We start from the raw sequence: 16,559 nt of genomic DNA, 5'->3' as shown, positions 1-16,559 counted from the left end.
AACTCCTCCAGGAATTCAACGGCGGTGAATGGTGATCACGGTGAGCGTGGTGGCCGGACGACTTTGGCCCGATCGAAGCATTGACCCAGCAAGTCTATCCTACTACATGTTGCGTCGTCTTCAAGCTGCAAGCTCTCCCACTTCATAAGAACCACGCCGAGCCCTAGCTCTATCAGCAGGCAGAGTGCAGTGCGCCGGCCGGCCGGAACACACAGCATTTAGCTCTATAGCAGCCAGCAGCAAAAGTTCGTACGCGCTCGTTCCTAGCTAGGCAGTGATGGATCAGAACAAGGCGATACGATCTCACTTGTCGCCGTGTCGTGGGCTGGAGGCGCGCCGGCGGTGGTACCGAGCGGCGGCGGCGCGGCCGACGGTGCTGGTGGTCGCGGCGAGCGTGGCGGCGGCGCTGCTCATGGCCGGCGTCCTCTTCGGCGTCCGGCTGACGCCCTCGGGCGGCAACAGTACCTGGGTCTCGGCCGGAGTACGCGACGTCCTGAAAGCCGGTACGCACAACGACGTATATATATGCTTCTCAACACGTGACCATACGGTTTAAACTAAACATGTGTGCTAGGCATCTGCAGGCATGACCTGCCCCTAAAATGTTACGTACATGAAATTTTAGAAGCATCTGCAGGCATGAACTAGCCAAGCAACGTGCGTGCAAAGGCTTCTTTTTTTTTAAAAAAAAGATTTGATCTCCTTTTTTCTGCGTGCATGTGGCATGGTAGTGTCCAACCAGAACGGCCAGGGCACCGCCGGTCCGCTGGCGACGGTGCCGGATCCCGGCGACCGGCTCCTGGGAGGACTCCTCGCGCCGGAGTTCGACGAAAGCTCCTGCCTCAGCCGCTACCGCGCCGCGCTCTACCGCCGGCCGTCGGTGCACGCCATCTCCTCCCACCTCGTCTCCGCGCTCCGCCGCTACGAGTCGCTGCACCGCCGCTGCGGCCCCGGCACCCCCGCCTACGCGCGCGCCGTCGAGCGCCTGCGCGCGGCGGCGGCGCCGAACGCCTCGGCGGCCGCCGCTCCGTCTTCTTCCTCGTCGGCGGCCGGGTGCAGCTACCTCGTGTGGAACCCGATCGAGGGCCTCGGCAACCACATTCTCACCATCACCTCCGGCTTCCTCTACGCGCTCCTCACCGACCGCGTGCTCCTCCTCCACAGCAGCGGCGGCGCCCTCGACGACCTCTTCTGCGAGCCGTTCCCGGGCTCCACGTGGATCCTCGAGGAAGACGAGAGCTTCCCCATCCTCGGCATGGGGCACCTCACCGCCGGGCACCACGCGAGCCTCCGGTCCGTGCTGCGCCGCGGCGAGGATCCCGGCGGCGCGCCGTGGCTGTACGTCCACCTTCGGCACGACTACCGCAAGGTCCACCAGGACCAGCAGTTCTTCTGCGACGACGTGCAGGCCCAGCTGCGGCGCGTGCCGTGGCTCGTGTTCCAGTCGGACAACTACTTCGTGCCGGGCCTGTTCCTGGTCCCGGGGCTGGAGCGGGAGCTCCAACGCATGTTCCCGCGCCGCGACGTCGTGTTCCACCACCTCGGCCGCTACCTCTTCCACCCGAGCAACACGGTGTGGGGCATGGCGACGCGGTACCACGACGAGTACTATGCCAAGGCGGACGAGCGCGTGGGCATCCAGGTGCGCAGGTTCCGCTGGGCGCCCATCTCGGCCGACGAGCTCTACGGCCAGATCCTCAACTGCTCACAGCGCGAGGGCATCCTGCCCGTCCCCGCCGCCGCAGCCACGGCCGCCGGGGGCTCCAACGACGGCGGCCAGCCGGCGAAACAGAAGGCCGTGCTCGTCGTGTCCCTGCACGGCGAGTACTCGGAGAAGCTCAGGGAGCTGTACCAGAAGAACGGGTCGGCGGTGAGCGTGCACCAGCCGACGCAGCTGGGTGCGCAGCGCTCCGGCGAGCAGCAGCACAACCAGAAGGCGCTCGCGGAGATGGTGCTGCTCAGCTTCTCGGACGCGGTGGTCACCACCGCCGTCTCGACGTTCGGGTACGTCGGCCAGGGGCTGGCGGGGCTGAGACCCTGGGTGCTCTTGACCCCCGTCGACGGGAAGGCGCCCGACACGCCGTGCCGGCACGCCGCCACCATGGAGCCGTGCTTCCACGCGCCGCCGAACTATGACTGTCGCGCTAGGGCCAACGGTGACGTCGGCAGGATTGTGCGGCACATCCGACACTGCGAGGACTTCCCGCAGGGCGTGCAGTTGGTGGAGTGATGAACTGTTCATGTAAACAAATCTGTGCTTGCTACAGGAGAGGGTTGTTTGTTTGTATTATCATATTATAACGGTAAACAAGATTTTCATAAAAGTGTGATATATTATACACCATGTTTATCCAATTGTAACTAGATGTACTATACATTACCAATTTATATAAAAACTAGGAAGGCCACCTGCGTATTTGCGCGGCTACAGGGGTGGTAAAGGGCCCAACATTTTGAACTAGAAAATCTAAGGATCGGGTCCTAAAAGGACCGGGCTCTAAACATATGTATTTTTGAACTAAAAATTTTAAGGGCTTTATTGGGCTGTGAAGATGCCATTAGGGCCATGGCCCATTACCACCCCTAGTGGCTAGATATTACCATCTATAATGTTACATATTTTAATAATTTAATAATTTATATTTATTATTTGTGTATTTAAGGTTACACTTTTTTAATCGTCTTTCATAAAGCAATTTTTTGTTGACGAAAATCAAGATCTATTAAAGCTATTTTGAGGATCAATAATTTGATTTTATTTTCATACTCCTTCTAGGTTTGAATTGAATACCATTTTGAGATAGTTCTAAATTTATTGTTGTATACGTTGATTAAAAATTATTTAGTTTTACTAAAGTGTAAATTTTTAATAGTACTCAAAGTTGTGTTTTGAGGATCGCGTAAATGGCAAACAAATTATTATTCATTTAGAGGTAGTATTATATTTGACATAAGAATTTATTTGAGCATTTTTTTAGGTTTATGTGATACAGTTAATATTGTAGCGTAATGTTTTTATTTATTTAATTTGGATTCTAAGTCAACGATTTGCAGCAACTTCTTGGCGTCTTCCTGGTACTCACCTGCTGATGCTGCTGCTTCTTGTTTGCTGTTATCTTGGTTGCTCAAGGGGAGACACAAAAAGGAGAGGTTTACTCTCTCATTCCCAACTTAATTCGTAGAATTGATAGAGCGTGTGAATTCTATTCACTCCCAACCATTCATTTCTTCGCTGTTGCCCCTAATCTAATAATAGTTCCTCCGCACTCCACACTCCACTCCTCCGCGTCGTCCACTCCGTATCCGCGCGCTTATGGCCTTTCTTTTTCTCATTTTCCTTTTCCTTTTTTCTTATTTTTTCTCATCTCCCTTATTGTTTACAATGGAATATGGATTTAGTGCACCTATTTTGTTCCTCTCTTAGCCTTGTGTACTCATTTTGTCAATTCAAATATGCTGCAACTGATTTGACTAAGATAGTGAGATAAACAATGGTTGACATAAGGTTGTTTCTAGTTTTTTCAGCGCCATTTATTAGTTTCAACATGACTTTTGACTGAAATGTTAGTAAATAGAACACATATTAACTTTATCTATACATGTTTCTATTGTATGCTAAAAATAATATTATAATTATTCAACTAAAATAATGATAGTATTTTTCAGTAAACTGTGAGGCTACAACTTTTCTACATTTTCTAGCGTGGTGCTGTTGTGTGCAAATATTTTTTTGAAGCTTGTCCGAATTTTTTTATCAATGTTTATGACTGTAGAAAAATGAATTAAAAATTATGATAGTAATTTTTAAGAATCTCCTAGTTTATCCAACGCTAGTTGTTCGGAGTCTCATTACTATGTTACATATTGGATTAGTTTCTTTATAATGGCATGGTGGGCTATATTTAGTCAAACACAGTGGTATTTAGGGCTAATTTTTATCGTAATGGCAGTGGTGGGTAATTTCAATTTTTCTTATTTTCTCCGATTAACGTGACAATTTTTAAGACTTGAGATCGAACGTGGAGGCTTCGTTTGTTGGCCAAATAATAAGATATCTCAGTAAACTGTGAGGCTACAACTTTTCTACTTTTTCTAGCGTGGTGTTATGGTGTGCAAATATTTTTATGAAGCTTTTCCGAAATTTTTTTATCAATATTTATGGCTGTAGAAAAAATAAATTAAAAATCATGATAGTAACTTTTAAGAATCTCCTAGTTTATCCAAAGCTAGTTGTTTGGAGTCTCGTTACTATGTTAAATGTTGAATTAATTTCTTTATAATGACGTGGTGGGCTATATTTGGTTAGACACATATGTATTTGGGGTCGATTTTTATCATAACGACAGTGGTTGGATTAATTTCTTTATAATGACATGGTGGGCTATATTTAATCAGACACAGGGGTATTTTGGGTCGATTTTTATCATAATGGCAGTGGTGGGTAATTTTAATTTCTCTTATTTTCTACGATTATTGTGAGAATTTCTAGGCCTTGAGACCGAACGTGGAGGCTCCGTTTGTTGGCTAAATAATAAGATAATAGATACCTTATCACTACTTAAAAAATAATTTTATAGGAATGCCTCTATTTTTTCTAGAGACGGGTTAAAAGGTAATCCACTCCTACAAAGAGAGTGGTGCTACTGTAGCAATTCGCCGGCCTTGAAAATGTATTTTTAGAAGCGGGTGATGACGTCAATCGTCCCTGAAAATAGCCACCATTTTATAGGCGGATGATACAATCACCAGTACCTAGAAATATATTTTTAGGGCATCAATGTTGGCATCACCGGTTTCTATAAATACATTTATAACGGGTGACGGCATGACCTGTCTCTAAAAATGGTTCCAATGAGTGGAGATGAAACCAAACTCTCTCAAGGACGATCGACAACGTTGATTCTCGGGCAAGGCAGCCGTTTACATGTGCACATTGTAAAATACGCTTACATGCCAGCAGGTTCTGCCAACTTCCTTGACCAAGCATTTGTCCGAACTGGGTAAAGGTTGCTTGGTTCTTGAGTAAGGAGCTTCTCGAGGTTTTACAATGTGGACGAAAACATTACTCATCACCTTTGCACTCCTCTTTGCTGATTATTCGCCAAGCTGCTTAACATTGGACAGTCGGAACGGGTCCTGCCTCCGAAATCATGCCCAGATTGCGTACAGTTCACAGCCCTGTATTATTGATGGTAGGTTTGGCCTTTGGCCTGTCCTGGTGGTGCATCCGGCTCCGCCACGATCGAAGCATTGACCCTGAAGCTCTGCAGCTAGTGTCGATCGCTTGCTTCAGTCCAGCGCGCGCACCACCTTGCGTCCTCGAGGTGCAAGCTTCAGCTATAGCACCATAATTAGGCACGACGATGGCAGCAAGCCGGAGCACGACGTTCCTGCTAGGCAGCTTAGCGGCGGACCGGATCGGAGGCCGAGTCGTGGCAGCATGGCGGCACGGTCGCAGCTCGCCGGCAGGAGCAGATCGTCGGCCGTGCGGCCGACCACGGTGCTGCTGACCGCGGCGATCGTGGCGGCCGCCGTCCTCTTCGGCGCCCGGTGGACGCCCTCCAGCGACGCCGGGACATGGGTCTCGGCCGGAGTCCGCGTCGTCATGAACGCCGGTATACATCCTCTCACGGTTTAGTGATAAACTAGATAGACGACGTTCGCATAAAATTGTAATCGCTTTGCTAAGGTGTGTTGATGAAAAGTTTGAATTTTTTTGGTACTGTAGCATATTTCGTTGTTACATGACAAATAATATTTAATTATGGATTAATTAGCCTTAAAAAATTTATCTCGTGCTAATCAGTTAGACTGTGTAATTAGTTATTTTTTCAACAATATTTAATGCTCCATGCATATGTCCAAATATTCGATGTGGTAGAAATTTTTTTAGGAACTAGGGCCTAAACTTGTTCTTGTTTTTCTGTGTGAACGTACGACAGTGTCTGACAAGGGCACCGTCCCATTGGCGACGGTGCCGGACCCCGGCGACAGGCTCCTGGGCGGCCTCCTCTCGTCGGACTTCGACGATCGCTCCTGCCTCAGCCGCTACCGCGCCTCGCGGTACCGCCGGGCGTCGCTGCACGTGCTCTCGCCGCACCTCGTCGCCTCCCTCCGCTGGTACGAGTCCCTCCGCCTCTGCGGCCCCGGCACCCTCGCCTACGCGCGCGCCATCGAGCGCCTTCGCGCGCCGCCCAACGCCTCCTCCTCCGGCGACGGCGCTACCGATCCCTCGTGCAGCTACCTCGTGTGGACCCCAAACGCGGGCCTCGGCAACCGCATCCTCTCCATCACCGCCGGCTTCCTCTACGCGCTCCTCACCGACCGCGTCCTCCTCCTTGACGACGGCAGCCGCGGCGACCTCGACGACCTCTTCTGCGAGCCGTTCCCAGGGTCCACGTGGATCCTGCCGCGCGGGGACCTCCCCGCCCTTGGGAAGCTCGCCGTCGACACTCTCGAGAGCCTCGGCAGCTCTCGGCAACACGCTGTGGCTGTACGCGCACCTTGTGCACAACTACAACGCCCAGGACAAGCTCTTCTTCTGCGACGACGTGCACGCCCAGCTGCGGTGCGTGCTCTAGCTCGTGTTCCAGGCGGACAACTACTTCGAGCCGGGCACTAGTGGAGTGTTGATGGCCATAATTTTATATTCTGACCGTCAACTTCCCGGAAATAAATTGAGCTTTACACTATGTTTCATTCATATTCTATTTAATTCTAATAAATTCCACAAGTTTTGGATGAGTTGTGATTTCAGGTGAACATGTACCAAAGTTGGACGAAAACGGGCAAAAACCCAGGCCGACCGGCCTCTCCTAGGCTGGTCAGCCTGTCACCTCCACACATCGTGCCACGTCTTCGATCCAGGGGCAATGTGACACGTTCAAATGCCTATGAGTCGAGGATTGGATGTCGGTTTGACCGAGTGGACCGAAAGACTTGCACAAGGATCAAAGGACTCACAACTCAGTGCAAACTCGTGTCCAAGTCACCAATCCACCTCTCAGGAAGATCACAATCGTACAAGTGTAATGTTGGTGCAACGAAGGGCCGAGAGGAGCCAGAGGGAGGCCGGCCGGCCTGGCCTTGTCTGTTTCAGAGCTACGCAACCAACACCGACTTCAGGAGATGATCACAGACGTCCATGCAAAGGCGGTGGCCACGTGGCCACACCCCTTGGCCGGCCAGCCTAGGGAGGCCGGCCAGCCCTACCTGGCAGCCTCTGGCGCCCCGGCTTCGCGTGGAAGACAAGCACACCAACTTCAACCGCTTACAACTGACGCCACGTGCTTCACCTGCTCAGAACCGACCTTGGAAGGCTATAAATAGAACCCCCATCCATCACTTGTGGACACACACACACCATTGGAGCTCATCCTCTCTTTACTTTCGAGAGTAGGCTAGTAGTTTGGGAGTTAGAGTCGAGTCGAGCTTGCTCGGGATTCCGGAGTCATCGAAAGTCTGGTATAGCTCTTGTATCTTTCTTTCGACTTTATTAATATAAGTTATCTTCTCTACTTTTTTGAGTCAGTTTTACTTTCCGCATTCTTTTACCTTCTCGAGTCTGAGTATTCAGTTCGAGTGCGGAAGTTGTATCCTTTAGTTTAGGCTGAGTTATCTTTCTAGTTTTCGGGATCCTATCTTATGGGTTTTCTCGCCCGGACTAGTGTATCTACAGTTAGTGCTCTAGGTTGAGGGGAATTTCTCTCGAAGGCCTCGAGAGAAATCCTAACACTGAGTGCAGCATGGTGTCTGAACTTAGTGTTAGCTAGAAAGTATATTCCACCCCACAGAACCGTTGTGGTAGGCGGCAGGTGGTGATAGCCCTGTCCGTTTCTCGTAGTCCACCATGTTCGGGTGCTTTCATAGCAGTAGTGCCGACTGCCATTGGACTCCCTGCTCATCCTAGTCTAAGTCCTTCTCTGAGGCCGCCGAAGTAAGCTCTATCTTTCCGAGAATTAGTCAGATAGTTAGTCTGATCTAGAGAGGCTAGCTCGATAGTTCAGAAGTGTATCAGGTGTCTTATCTCGCTCGTTGTCCTCCCAGCTGCTTGCTCTCTAAGGAGTTGAGCCTCCGCGTGTCATTCGGTCATAGACTGGCCATCTATCATATCCTTATATCTGGCTTAATCCCGTCTAGTTAGTCGGTTGATTAAGCTAGTACGATTATCATTCGATTTACGATACTCTTTACCATAGTGGTTCCTTGAGGAAAAATACGATATCCTGGAATATTCCAAGGTGAAGTGCTACAGCGGTGATTCTGTGCGCTTGCTGAATTTATATTCTATTGGGCATAAAAAATGCCAGCACGGAGCTAGGGGTATTCTCCTGTATTCCATGGAATACCCAAGGTTTTAGAAACAAATACAAATACATACATATATATTAATGTACGGTATCATGGTATAACTTGTATCTAGCCCAAAGCCTAATAGAAAAGCAGCGATAGTCAGCCCACCAAGGCACCAAAGGAAAAAAAAGGTCACATCCTGTTTCCTCTTTCGTGGCTAGCTAGCTGCCTCTCCCCCAAATCGCATCGCTCTCCTCAGGGCTATGGCTGGGCAGAAAACTCAAAACTCAAAATTCGAACCCGAAAAATCCGAGTCCGAACCTGAAAAATCCGAGCCTGAAAAACCCGAATCCCAATTCGAGTTACAACCCACAGTACCCAAATTTAGTATGGGTAATTCGGGTATTAGGCCACGATATCCGAAATACTCGAAGAATCCGAAAAATAGCCCAGCCCATGTGTATTTGTTCATTTGATCCCAGCCCACCAAGGCACAAAGTACCTTAACCCTAACCCTACCGCACCCAAGCCGAGAGCCGACCAGTGCAGCAGCGCCCCCCGGCAGTCCAACTCCCATGCCATAGCCCCAGCGCCGCACTCCACCCGCACCGCCGCCTGCACAGCGCCCCGCCGGCGCCGCCCCCAGACCCAGCGCGGCAGCGCCCACCGGCCACCGCCTAGCCGCGAGCTGAGCACTGCGCCCCCTCTTGCCGGCCGCCGCCACGCCACTGCCCGGTGCCCGCCTCCACCTGCACACTCACCTCGCGTCGCCGCCGCTCCCGAGTGCCGCAGCGCCACCCTCGCCGGCGGCTGCTGCGCATCGACCTCGGGGGAGAGCAGAGGAGCACCGGCCGGCGGCGGCTGCGCATCGACCTCGGGGAGAGCAGAGGAGCGCCGGCCGGCCGGCGGCGGCTTGCAGATTGGGAAATTTCGGGCATATCGGATAAATCCGAACCCGAACCTCAACTTTCGAGTCCCCGAAATGTCGGGTATTGTTTTTTAAATAAATTTTGGGTAGTATTTCTAAAAACCCGAATAAATTTTGGGTAGTATTTCTAAAAACCCGAATATTAGAAAATCCGAAATATCCGACCTGAATTTTTTCGGTAAGCCGAACGCCCACCCATCCAGGCGGCGACGCGGAACGGCGACCGACCAAGAACGGCGGTCGGCCTGCCCTCCCAGTCTCCCCTCGGCGCTCGGCCGTCGGCGGTCGTGCCTTGCCGCTGCTGCGGCTACGAGGGCACGCGGACGCGGCTGAGCCTACCCCTAGCGGCAAGCATCCCGACTTTGGCGACCGGCGACCGGCAGGCGACGACGACGGCGAGCCCGGCGCTCACTGCCGGCAACCCGCGCGCCACGACGGCCTCGGTTCGTCTCCGGCTTGCCGTGCTGCTTGAGGCAAGGCCGCAAGGTGAGCACACCAATGTCAGAGCATTCTTCAAAGTAAAAAGTTAAGATTTCATTTTCTGATTTTTTGTTGCATTGGATTCTTGTAACATAGATGAAGAAGAATGGTGCTAGCAATAGCATATTTGCATTGTAGAGTTACATTTTTTTATTAGTAGCTTTGAGCCTGCTTTGATGTTTTGTATTTTTTTCTTAATAATTAATAGAGACAATGGCACTATGCCACTATGCTTAGACTTTGTTTATTACTATTGCACATTTACATCGAATTTTTTTATGTACGTGGAATACTCAGCCGTGAGATTCTAGCTCCGCCACTGCTCGCCGGCAACCGACGTCGCCTAGAGCCCGAAGCGAAGGAACCGCCGGAGACTTGGTCTCATCCTGCTCCGCCTTGCCAGCGCAGGAGAGTATAAGAGGATGGAATCTGAGGTGGTGAGGACGGAGATGGTGCTGGCGCCGTCGTTGCCTTTCAAGAAGGTGCAGACGGCGGACAAGTATCCCAAGGGCCAGTTCCGGGGGCGCCAGTGGAAGCACCTACGCCACCTCCTCCAGGCTGCAGATGCCTCCTCCATGCCCCCCCGACCGCCCCAACTGTGAGCCCCGTCCGATCCACCCTTTCTTCTCAGATTGGATACCCCATCTGAGTTCTGGTAGATTTGCTCGATTATTGTGCGCTATGGCCGTGCTTAGGCTTTGCTGCCTCCTTTGTCTTTGCAAATCTCCTGTTTCGGTGTTTCCCTTCCGTTCTCCATGTTTATTTGGGTTACTTTACCTTAAATAAAATTTGGTAGATTTAGATCATGCTCTATTACTCTTCATGGCTGGTGGATGCATGTGTTTTAGTAAAGAAAAAGAGCTTCAGAACTGGAGCCGTGTACAGTTTTGGACAGCAGAAGTATCATATCATATTGAAATTTGTCTTTAGAGTAACTGCTCGACTGTTCACACACAAAGCATTAGGTTAATGTCATCATTACAATTCTATTGTATTATGTCAATACAATTAATAATGTCGAGATCTTTGATGTAAACTGATAAAATTTTTAGGTTCTTGCAAACCATTGTAGAGGGAACCTTGTAATAAATTGTTGAGAACAAATATAAATTGTCGCTTTCTCATTTTATTTTATATTATTGGAAAGCTCGTGACATGAAAAATCAGCAGAAAACTGTCCTTAGTATCAAATATTAAAAATCCAGCAAACTGGCATTGATGGTACTAGAAAAATTGACAGGTTTTTATTCTTGTCATTTGTAGTTTTTTTAGATAATATAATATCATGTACTGAAGAATATGGCCTCTGGTAATCCTGTATGAGATTTTGATGAGTGTTGCATGGTTGATGTTATCTTAAATATGCTGCATATGTGGTTTTTCTAGTTCGAGACAAACATCATATGTGACACAATTTGGTTTTATGCAGATCTGAATATTCAATCGCCCCCATCCATTTACCCATCAAAGAGATACTGTGACATAACAGGTTTTGAGGTAAGTTTAATTTAATATTAGTTCTTTTGGGAATCTTTTTGGATACATATCTGAGAAGGTCATTAAATGGTTATATTCAGCGTTTAAATGTCAAATTAGAAGATAAAAAAAAACAAAATGTCACATTGTGTTCCTAACTACTCCCTCCGTTCCAAATTATGGATCGTTTAGACAGTGTGCTACTTGTTGCAGTAAAGGAGGGATTACTACCAATACCAGCCATTCTGTATTTCTGTATATTGATGTAGTGCTAACTTGTGATCTGATATGTAATTGTATTATCCGCATGGGACCTGTTTAATACTTGTCTGTAGGACATAAAAGCTGATCTTTCTTTACATTATGTGCAATAATTAGCTGGGTTGGAAGAAAGACAAATGGGTAGCTTATAAGAAGCTAGAGCTAAGAAAAACAAAACTGTTAGTAGTATGTTTGTCAATACTGGTGCTTTTTGAGTTTTGAACAGTGGACTATTATGTTAAAGAAGCCTTGCATGTCTTTTTTTCTTTTGAAAATGTGTATGATTTTCTTCTTTGGGAGCTGTGAAGATGATGATGGGTGTTTTGAGAATGTGTCTATCATGATACTCTTTTGAGCTTGTATTTCCACCTTCATGAAACCTCTGATTAGGACTCACACAGTATGACTTTTCGTTTTACTATATTTTGTGTGTGTGGAAGCCATGAGAAAGAAAACCTGTACTTGATAGTGCTAGACTAGGAACTGTTAGGAGTTTGTAGCGCTAGATTAGAATGACTAGGCAATTATAGGTTCCTGGCAGTCATTTCATACAAGTTAGTCACCTGTATCTATAAGTTGCTAGTCTGTGTTGGAACCCTTATGATACAAGATTTTGTGCATATTTTGTATGTCTTCAAATTTAAGTGATAATTGATTGCTGGTTTGACTATCTAAATTCTGACATTTTGCAGTTAGCTGTTGAAATTATTGAACATCATTTTTTAGTGCACTTTGTTTAATGGCAAGGATTTTGTCTATTTTTTCTAGACTTTTTTACTAACTTGTTTGGCATCAACTCAGTAACTCATAGAGTGACATAATGTATAAACTTCATGGTTCTAAATAGCGGGATAAGAGATTTAGCGGCTGGACTAAAAAAAAACAGCTAATAGCAGGCTAAATGAGGCTATAGCGGGCTATTGCGGCTAAATTACACAAGAGTTTAAATAGCGGTACCATGCCTCAAATAGCTATAGCGGGCTATAGCGGGAGATTTAAAGCCTTGATGAACTTCACCTCCTATGATGTTAATAACTTGTATATTGGACTTCCTTAGATGATGTCATGTAGAAGCTTTATTGCAGTTCCTTGATATTAATAGTTTGTGCTTTGGATATCCTCAGGCCTCCACTGACATCTATGTTTTAATTTGGCTGAGTTGCGCAGTCCTGTCCTAGCCAATGAGCAGTGGACAATAATCCCTAGTGAAACAGAATTCTAGAAAGAAGAATCTGGACAAACTTATTTGCGTTGCTATTTTTTTATCAAACTTGTCATTCCCTACTACTGCATTCTCTCTTTACTCTTTGGCTGCCAAGAGGCAAGTGAACTAAATTTCTCGGTGCAGGCACCGTATATGGATCCGAGGACAAAGCTGCGCTATGCAGATCCAGAGGTGTTCAAGCGGATCAGGATGCTTCCCGATGAATACGTCCAAAGGTATCTGACCTTGAGAAATGCAGCAGTTATACTGAGATAGCAATCCCTGAACAGCAGTTAATACTGAGATAGCAATCCCTGAACACAGACAAGTCTTGTTGCACCACTCTTTACTGTGTACAGAGGAGGTTGTTTCTGAATCCTTTTAAACGGATTTTTCTTCCTTGCTCTTGTGTATCAGGGATTGCTTATGTGATTACATCCTGCTTTGTATTTCTCATACTGAAGATTGCGAACTGATGTTTAAGTATGTTCTCTGCTGTAGGCGAATTACGTGGTATCTATGCGCTATATTCAATTCATACCTAATTTGTTTGTTGTGTAAGATGTTAATGCCACAATCTGGGATATGGTTCTCAAAATCTCAATTCTATTGTATGGTTCAAGCGGGAGCTCCACCGCATGTTCCCACGCCGCGACACCGTGTTCCACCACCTCGGCTGCTACCTCTTCCACCCAAGCAACTCGGTGTGGGGCATGGTGGCGCGGCACCACGCCGCCTACTTTGCCAAGGCGGACGAGCGCGTGGGGATCCAGGTGCGCACGTTCAAGTGGGCGCCCATCTCCACCGATGAGTTCTACGGCCAGATCCTCAACGTTCAAGTGGGCGTCTCGACGTTCGGGTACGTCAGCCAGGGCCTGGCCGGGCTGAGACCGTGGGTGCTGATGCCCCCCAACCACGGGAAGGCGCCGGACACGGCGTGCCGGCTGGCCCCCACCATCGAGACGTGCTACCACAAGCCGCCCAACTACGACTGCCGGGCCAAGGCCAGAGGTGACACCGGCAGGATGGTCCAGCACATCCGGCACTGCGAGGACTTCCCGGAGGGTGTCCAGTTGCTGGAGTCATGAGCTACTGCTATTTAGTTCCATGCATCACATATTCATTTTTGTTACTCTCGTCGTATACTGTGATTAGTCAAAGATTATGAATAAACCTCTATATAGATGACAAATTGAGACTGTCTGAATTACAAAAACTGTCAAAAATACAAAGTGAGGCATAGCAATTTCATTTACATTTTCCCTCAGAAACAATAAGGATACATGCTCATAGTCAAGTAAATGCACATATAAAGGGCTGTATCCTACATGAAACCACAATGAAGGTGTAGAAATGCAAACTTTTGTGATCTAAGAGCCTCTCATATGAAATCCAGCCGCCATTATCAGGTCAGAATGATGAAATACCTGATGCACGACGCAATTTCTCATATGAAACCCAGAACACAAACTGCCACGGGCCAAGCCTCGCCCATGTGGGTAAGAAACCCTTCCACAAAGCCTTTATGCCCTCATGGCTGACGGTCTTGACCAAACAATCGTAAGAATTTCTGTACAGAGCTTTGCCCTCCTTCCTCTGGTTCATCATCCTAGTTTTGACCACATCTGCTGGACAGCTCAAGGTTGTCGCGGACAGCCCAGACGCGACAGAGGCCAATGTGTGAGCATATAGATTGTCATCGCATATCTGCTTGCGAATGATGAAATGCTTTGCTTGATCGTAGCACGTCAATTCACCAATGTTGACAAGAAATGCCCTTTGAGCGTTTGGAACAACCCCCTTCCAAAGTCCCAGAAAGCCCTCAGCTCGTATAATCTTTGTGAAGGCATCTGTGATTCCAGTGTACCGTGGTTGGATACCTTGGCTTAACAACCTGCTGTCTGCTTGCATCCTTACCTTTATGAGGTCAGCCGGGCTCGCCACCACCTGCACTGCAGAGTGGCAGGAATAAAAATACTAATGGTGAAGCTAGGAAAATTTAGCAGTTAGCAACTTTTACATAAAGCATACAAAATATGATTTTGGAAAGTCAACACCAGACCATAATTAGTTAAAACATCACATTTCAACTAATATTATGTTATCATTAAAAGAATTGAATATCTGAGGATCCTACTCCTCCAATGAGCTCCGGGAAAAAACCAAGTTAAGCTGACTGATGGTACGCTTATGTGCTGACCTATTCGATCCCATTCAACCAAAAGATAAAGCCCTTACCATCAGGACCTATTCAGGATGTCTATTTTGTTTCAAGTTTCATTGGTAAATTTATTAAAGAGGATTAATTTAGGCCTGAACAAAACTGCTAGTTGAGTCACCTTTCTATATTTTGTCCAACCATATTCTCACCATCATGGGAATCACCAGCTCCTCCAGTATCATCCCATCCATCTATATCCATCATGGGAGTCACCTTTCTATATGAATCACATTGAGGCACCTCGTTACAAGATATACTGACAACCTGCACCTTAGTACTCTCTACAAGTCTTGGTATGATCTGATAGTTCATCAAGGCCTAGGGAGCAGTGACAGGGACCTGATTGTGGTAAGTACCTTTGCCAGAGGGCCCTGTCAGCAGCTGCCAACTGTTGGGGAGGACCAGAGGTGTTGGAAGCAAATGATCATATTATGGGGGTTGAAGAATACAAGCACATGTAGATAGTGATACTCCTGGACCATATACTGTAGTTTTTGGCTTGTCGCTACTGCTACTGCTCAATGTAGTCACTGAATCATTGTGCCATACAACAGTTGAACAAAAAAGTCTAGACTGAGGGTGCGCTTCTTTATCATCCATCACACCACTTCAATATTGAGGCCGATGATTAATTAATGACAGGGATCAATTAAAAGCGCCTCTCTCAGCATTGTTTGAAATGAACAGCTTGTGAAACTAAAAAGCATGTGAGTCAACTATGGTTTGGAGCTTTGGATCAACATCTTGCTATATCTCTCATCCATTTCAAAGTTCAGGGCCTACTAACCCGAAATATGTTCTTAATCCATCACTAATCAAACTGTGATAGTAACAACGTCACGACCTATCAGCAAATCTCACTTCGAATTGCAGTTCTGTTTTTCAGAACTCGCCTGATTTCTTCTCGTCACCTTCTCTGACAACTGTATTTTCATGTTGTTATTTCTCACTGCTCACATTATGATTTATGAGTGTGAGGACATCACAAAATTTGCATCGTTTGATTGGACATGGATCTAAATAAAGTGACCTTTCCTACGTTCCTAAGAAAATTTTACCTGCGCAGCAATGCCGGAGAGTCCCCCGGCGAGCGCCTTCTCGACGACGCTGGCCTCCCGCCCCCCGCTGGCGAGGGTGGACCGGAGATGCTCGTACCCCACGATGCGGAGCGGGGTGTACATCAGGTGGCGGAGCACGGCGGGGGAGAAGCCCCGGTACACCCCGCCGTCGCGGGCGAGCTCGGCCGCGGCGCGGATCACGCCGCCCCCGCCCGCGGCGCCGGGGCTGCGGTGGAGCTGGAGGCGCGTCTTGAGGGCGTCCAAGGGGTAGGTGGAGGCCTCCGCCATGGCGGCCGAGACCGACGAGAGGGAGACCTTGGCCAGGGTCCCCCGGCGGCCGCCGCCGGCCTCGGCACTGTCGGCTGGCATCTCTCTGGGCTTCTCTGGCAATGCAGCGATTAGATTTTTTTTCTTGAATTGGAACCCACCCAAATTCTGAAACGCAAGCGAATTGGAACCTAAATCCTGACAAAACTGCTGAGTACAACCTGACAAAAGAATCTGAAATAGCACTCCTTGCCAGAATATGCACCTCCAGCCTAACCAGATTCTCGTCGTTCCTGGACGAACTCCATCTTCAGAAATGCCAGAAGTCACTCACATTCGACGACGACGTCTCAAAGTCCCTGGGCCTGTCTG

The 16,559-nt window shown here is 48.2% G+C and overlaps 2 protein-coding genes and 2 pseudogenes across 2 annotated transcripts; 3 read left to right on the top strand and 1 right to left on the bottom strand.

Moving 5' to 3' along the window:
- Positions 1-210: 210 nt before the first annotated feature.
- Positions 211-2,269, top strand: LOC120643046 (probable fucosyltransferase 7). The gene is made up of 2 exons (XM_039919581.1): positions 211-517; positions 752-2,269. The coding sequence occupies exons 1-2, from the start codon at positions 278-280 to the stop codon at positions 2,228-2,230; spliced, it is 1,719 nt and encodes a 572-aa protein (XP_039775515.1). The 5' UTR covers positions 211-277; the 3' UTR covers positions 2,231-2,269.
- Positions 2,270-5,440: 3,171 nt separating this feature from the next.
- LOC120640164 lies at positions 5,441-13,896 on the top strand (annotated as a pseudogene).
- On the top strand, positions 9,398-13,202 carry LOC120641167 (annotated as a pseudogene).
- On the bottom strand, positions 13,804-16,472 carry LOC120641166 (mitochondrial uncoupling protein 3-like). The gene is made up of 2 exons (XM_039917165.1): positions 15,921-16,472; positions 13,804-14,588 (listed from the first exon to the last, which is right to left on the bottom strand). The coding sequence occupies exons 1-2, from the start codon at positions 16,287-16,289 to the stop codon at positions 14,052-14,054; spliced, it is 906 nt and encodes a 301-aa protein (XP_039773099.1). The 5' UTR covers positions 16,290-16,472; the 3' UTR covers positions 13,804-14,051.
- Between the last annotated feature and the right edge of the window lie 87 nt (positions 16,473-16,559).

This window comes from Panicum virgatum, chromosome 7K (genome assembly GCF_016808335.1).
Source record: "Panicum virgatum strain AP13 chromosome 7K, P.virgatum_v5, whole genome shotgun sequence".
Lineage (NCBI taxonomy): Eukaryota > Viridiplantae > Streptophyta > Magnoliopsida > Poales > Poaceae > Panicum > Panicum virgatum.
Note: the sequence above shows the minus strand (reverse complement) of the source record. Positions and strands in the feature narration are given on the sequence as shown.